General features: G+C 35.8%; 1 protein-coding gene across 7 annotated transcripts in view; it reads right to left on the reverse strand.

The window, feature by feature from the left end:
• The window catches only part of LOC107749009 (mitogen-activated protein kinase 10-like), a 67,591-nt gene extending 64,072 nt beyond the window's left edge, over positions 1-3,519 (reverse strand). For 6 of the 7 annotated variants that reach the window (XM_016564048.1, XM_016564050.1, XM_016564049.1 and 3 more), the window contains exon 1: positions 3,321-3,500. In XM_016564048.1, coding sequence (XP_016419534.1) covers positions 3,321-3,323 — 3 coding nt within the window. In that variant the 5' untranslated portion in view covers positions 3,324-3,500. The other variant, XM_016564047.1, reaches the window with a different exon arrangement.
• Between the last annotated feature and the right edge of the window lie 2,481 nt (positions 3,520-6,000).

Below are 6,000 nucleotides of genomic sequence, written 5' to 3' on the forward strand. Positions count from 1 at the left end.
AACTTACTAAATAGTCATAAAATAGCAGAAACATTATAATATTTTAAGGAATGAGGTGTTTGTTTTGTATTTTAATACTGGTTTATAGTCATCTTCAGTGGTCTTAAGCCCTTAAAGGGATAGTTCACCTACAAAATGAAAATCCTGTCATCATTTAGTGAATATGACTTACTTTCTTCTGTGGAACACAAAAATTATTTATTTATAGCATTATATCGATTGTATGTGCTCTTTTAGATACGATGAAAATGAATTGTGATCACGGTTGTCAAACTAAATTGTCAGGGAATAATGACTTCATTTAAGCCTGTTTCTCAAAGAAAGCTATACCATTTGTAATGACTTTGATTACTTAATTTTAACTGTAGGGAATTAATTATTATTAATTCATTCAGGTTTATTTCTAGCTCAGGTTTTGAAAGAACTCGATCTGAGAATTCGAGGTCCACCTGATCAAAACTGATTCTGAATTTAAATGGTTTAGATATTAGACCTCTTTGTTCTTTGGTCCATTACATGTTTTATTGATGCTGAAACCAGTCACGAAACCTACTGACGTCCTGTTGCTTAAATGAATCCAGATGGGGTAGGGTCAGTTCTTGTTGTTTCTTGTAAAGATAAGCAGAGAGAGACAGGAACTGCTGAGACCCTGAGCTGACCCTGTACGTAGTTTTATGACTGCAGATGGCTGGGGAGAAGAACCTTTAGTTTTCCCGGTGGAATGTAGAGATTCAATGTTCGTTTGTGTCCGTTTATAGATTCAAGGGTTTCAATATCTTGAAGGCCGGAATCCTACACATTGCTTCAGAAGACTTGGAATATAGTGCACGCTTTCATGCTTTTTATTATACTTTTTTGTCCTTTTCAGAGCTTGACAGCCCATGGTCCCCATTTACTTTCATAGGAGCGTGAACAATCTTATTTCCATAGATAAAAGAAAGTCATACTGGTTCAGAACAACATTAGGGAAGCCAGAATTTTCATTTTAGGGTGAACTGCCTTATTTAAACCTTTTTGATTTTGTGATTTTCCAAAATAACTTCTTTTATCAAATGCTCTTCTTTTATCAAATCACTGTATTTCAAAAGACATTCAACTTATTAATAAAGCCTCTTACAAAACAATGACCTTAAGAAAGATCTCTGAAAACTCGCCCACGCATGGCATGAGTCAAGAGCTTCACTGAATGTTTCAAACATTGACATTAAAAAGTGTCGATAACAGCAGATTGGCAATGTTGATACCATTCCAATAACACTGCGTTCGCTGGTTAGCACAGACATCATCTACAAACTCATTACAAATGGCTTTGGCCTGTAACACGCTGAATTTAGTTTCATAATGTGGGCCTGCAATAGATACATTACAACACTGAGATGGCTTAACCGGGGTCCACTAATCCTAACCACAATCAACCAGAGACAGAACAAGCTACTGGCTTCAAAACATAAAATATTAAGTGGGACTGTTCTTTGGCTGTACGGCAGGGGTTTCAATTATGACTTTGCAATCCCACAGAGCTTGTATATATGACATTTAGAAACATGTCATTTTTTATTTTAGACCAGGAAACACAGCATAACGCTATAGTTGTAATATAATTGTAATATAAACTGTGACTAGCTATACAAAACACTATTTGCTTTCCAATGACACATAAAACAAGATCCACAGAGACGTTTACTGATCCAACATGAATGCAAACAATAGCTGAATAATCACACAAACACACAAGGAAGTCAATAAATATTGATAAGTATAACAAGTTTAACCCTGTTGCAGTGGACAGCATAACTGGATGGGTCAAGCATCTATTTACAATAAACTATTGAGGTAAAAGAGTCTATCAATGAGGCAAGTCCTTGAAAAAACAGACACAATTCCCTAGGAGCGAGGTCAGTTTGCAGAGAGGGATAGTTTGCTGAACCAAGGCTTCACTAATTCATTCCCAAAGTTACTCTTTTAATGCTAATCAAAATGTGAGCACGCCTGGAGAATATGAGAAGTCAGATGATCACGACATCTAAATTGTGGGCTGAATCTAACCAGGGCACCCAGTGTTATGTGATTTAACAATATACAGACACAATGGAACAGGCTAATTAGCCATATGGGGTCTTTTTGGGGGGCTATGGATGATTGGTCCATGGACGTCCCTTGGCTCATTTTAACTGAGTACTGATGTTTAAAAGCCATATTGTGCCATTGTATTTAAAGAAAAGCATACTTAAAGTGCCATGTAACATTTCAGCACAGGTCAGTTCGCCAGTTTTGAAAAATGCAAACAAAAGTAAGCATTGAAAGCCTAAGTGAAGAGGAGTGATAACAGAGCTCTTTGTTTAATTGAGGCCGTTTGCATAAATACATTATAGTTCATTTTTTAAGCTATACATTACACACATATTTCCAGGTCATTTTGTATATGTAATATAATGCAAAAATAAAAGCAGAGCCATTGTATTTCACGTCAAGAATATATATGAATGCAATTTTGCATTTTTGATAACTTTTGAGACTGTTATTCCATGCAGTCTTATGAAAAATGATGCACTAAAGTGCATGAAATCGTCACATCCTGTGATGCTGACTTGATGTTTATTTCGAGCCAGAAACCAAAAAAGGCCTTAAAAATCCAATTTGATCTTAGCATTAAAAATGCTAACATTGTCTTTTTAGTGTTTCATGATATTTTAATTGTAATTGAATAATGAATATTTCAATCATAGGTGGCAATAAATCAAAGCACAGCAAGATTTTTATTATCAATTTTTATATATTTGCTTTCTCATGTTTGGTACCATATAACCACATTTAAAAAATAAAAAAAACATCACCATATGCCCCATCTCAGACTCCAGGTCTTAAAATATAGAATTACAAGTCTTAAACTGCTAAATTCATCCAGATTTAGCCTCTTTAAGTAGAATTAGAACGTTATATTGGACTTAATAAAGCTTACAAAAGGCTTATATACTGACCTGCTCTTGCATGTACATGTCATTGTTGTGACTCCGGATTCTATCAGTCCATATTCTAACAAAGGCCTGCAGTCACTGGAAACAGGACATATGATGCAGGACTGCGAGTGATGCAGGGAAAACATGGATGGATGTGCGCTCACACGCTCAGATCCGGTAAACACCGGAGAAATCCTGCCCTTTAGAGATCATTCTCGTGCGCACCGACGGTCGTGACTGATCATTTATTTCCCTTTGCTACAAAGGCATCGACTTCATTAACCTTCATAGCGATCAATATTCATCACCCCACCCTTCAGGTTCCCGCGTCAACATCTCCCACAGACCGAACGACCGACCTACCATTCCGTGCCAGCTGCCCGTCCGACGATCCCGGTCCGGTGACAGTCCAGTCTTGTTCAAAACATCCCGGTACGCGACGGATTTAAAGACCACTGTGAGGACGAATCAAACAGATATAAAGAAAAAAGGTAGATGAAACAAAAAGAGGAGGATTAAAGCCTGAGTTTGCGATGCTGAATCACTGCGCGCTAACCATTGTGCTGCAAAATAATTTTCCAACGTGCTCGAATAAATAAAAATGTCAAATGTTGCGTAATTTATTATATCAACACGTTTCTACACCAAAGTTGTCCCTTATAGTCTAGCCAGCGCAAATGCTTTGAATTTCAAAGAATCGTTTCAAACGAACGATTCATTCACGAATCGCACATCACCAAGTACTTCTGGACCTAAAAACACTGCACTCTATTAATGAGAGGCGTTGAATTTAAAATAATTATTATTTATTGATGTATATCCATATTGTTTTCATTTCCCACAGAAAATAAACACATTTCTGGCTCATCTGTTTAGTTTTTTTTATCAGAATAAATAACATTTACATTTATGCATTTAGCAGAGGCTAAAAAAAAAAGAGTAAACATAACTTTAAAAATACTTACCACACTACCCAGCAGAGTTCTTCTCCTTTTTTTCCCCCAGGCATTGATGTTGCAACAGAATATGGCTAGAAAGGTAGATAAACTCTGAGTGAAATTATAAGTAAATTATATCATAAGTGTGCGTTGTGATCTCTTCACTAACTAAAAAGTCCCCAGGCGCAGTATTGTCACTATAGAGCTGTGGTTAGATTGACTGGCAGCCCCAATGCTCAGCCAAGCTGTCATCGTTCTAAACGTTTAGAGCAATGTCAAGTGGCAGACCATGCTGAATGTGCAAGATCCTCTGGGCATCTACCTCACAATTACACTCCTGCCTTTCTGAGTATATTGCTATAATCATACCAGTCCTAATTTGGGACTGTCTATCCAGCCTATGCATAACAATGTCCTTTGCTCCCTCTCAAACATTTACTCCTCGAGGCCTTTAGTGAATCCAGGGCTCAGCTGTGAATGATATTGTTGCATATTAAATAAAATGCATCGATACATTGAACTTGCAATACTGTCTTGCATTTTATGGCATCGGTAAATATTGACAAATCTGCATTTGTGCATTTTAGCAGATAAATACCCCACAATGACCGTGCCAGAGTAAAGTGGTCCACTTTGAAAATCAAGAGCACTCGAGAAAATCTTTATGTAACATCATTATGGAAATTAGCGACTTACTCTGCAGACATTGCCAATACTGTGCAGGGAAAGTTATGAGGCCGTTCACATATCTAATCAATCCACATAAATGCAACTGTGTTTAACATTTAATCTCCTATTGTTTAATTTCCATCTTCCAGATGCAGGATTTGCTTTACACACTAAGAGAGATGTGTTACGCTCTAGAGTGGCACATAAAAAGGCTTTCTGTGGTATCAAGGAGAATCAGATACATATTTCATGATCATTGGAGAATATTCATTTTGATGGTGGTGAAACAATTCAGAGACCTTATTATTTAAACATCTTATTTATTCCACACACACACACACACACACACACATGACAAACTGGAATTCATATTCGAGCATGAGTGAATATGATATAATTTGTTATAAACAGCACATTAAAACTCTTCAAAAGGACTGTACTTCCACGCAAAGAGCAATGACTTTTTATAATGACAGTATTATTCCACTAGGGGGCGTGTCTTACATTATAAATGCTAAAGCAACCGAACACTCAGTGGAAGGAAGCCATTAAAGCTGAATTACTTCCTGACAAACTGAGAATTGACCTCTAGCTATTGAAAACCAACTTTCAAGCGCTGAGTGATGTTGATAAGATAATATCTGACTCTTATGTTTCTCAATTTATCTTTTAGGGGAGAATTCTCTCGAAATAACTTATAAAATATGCATATGTTGCTAGTAAGAGTCATTTATGTAGGCAGCTGTGGGCTTTACCACTGCAAAAGGAAAATATTGCTACTACTATACAGAGCACCATAAAATATACTGAACATACTTTAACATAAACCATCAATCATTGTCAGTGTAATGCATACAGATGCTGATGATGACCAGCACATGGTGCAGACATGGAAATATACAAATGTTTTTATTACTCTGCCACTGAATAGAATAACCACATTCTGAGTTCTAAAGTTGCTGTTTACATATACATCTGGAATCTGGTTCACTGTTTTATATATGAATACATTAGATTGTTTCATAATTACCTCACGCTTTGTACTGTATATTTTACAGTTTGTGAAGTGTTTGATTACATCTGTAGGACTAGTTATTTCAACATGACTAAACCAGATGGCCACCTTTAAAAGGTTTGGGGTCTGTAAGATTTTTAAATATTTTTCAAAGAAGACTCTTATGCTCGCCAAGGCTGCATTAATTTGTTAAAACAATATTATGACTTTTTTCCGATTAGGCTGCATTTATTAAAAGAAAATAGGACTTTTTTCCATTTGTAATTTATTTTATAAATGTATTTTTAAATATGTTTTTGAATATAAAATTATATAAAATCTAATCTGTAACCCTGTATAATTATTGTAATGTTGTACTTCTTTTACCTATCAGCCTTCCAAAAAAGCAATAAAAACTTCAATTCAATAAAAAAAAAAATAT

The sequence above is a fragment of the Sinocyclocheilus rhinocerous genome, unplaced genomic scaffold (genome assembly GCF_001515625.1).
Source record: "Sinocyclocheilus rhinocerous isolate Xijiao unplaced genomic scaffold, SAMN03320098_v1.1 scaffold260, whole genome shotgun sequence".
Classification (NCBI taxonomy): Eukaryota; Metazoa; Chordata; class Actinopteri; order Cypriniformes; family Cyprinidae; genus Sinocyclocheilus; species Sinocyclocheilus rhinocerous.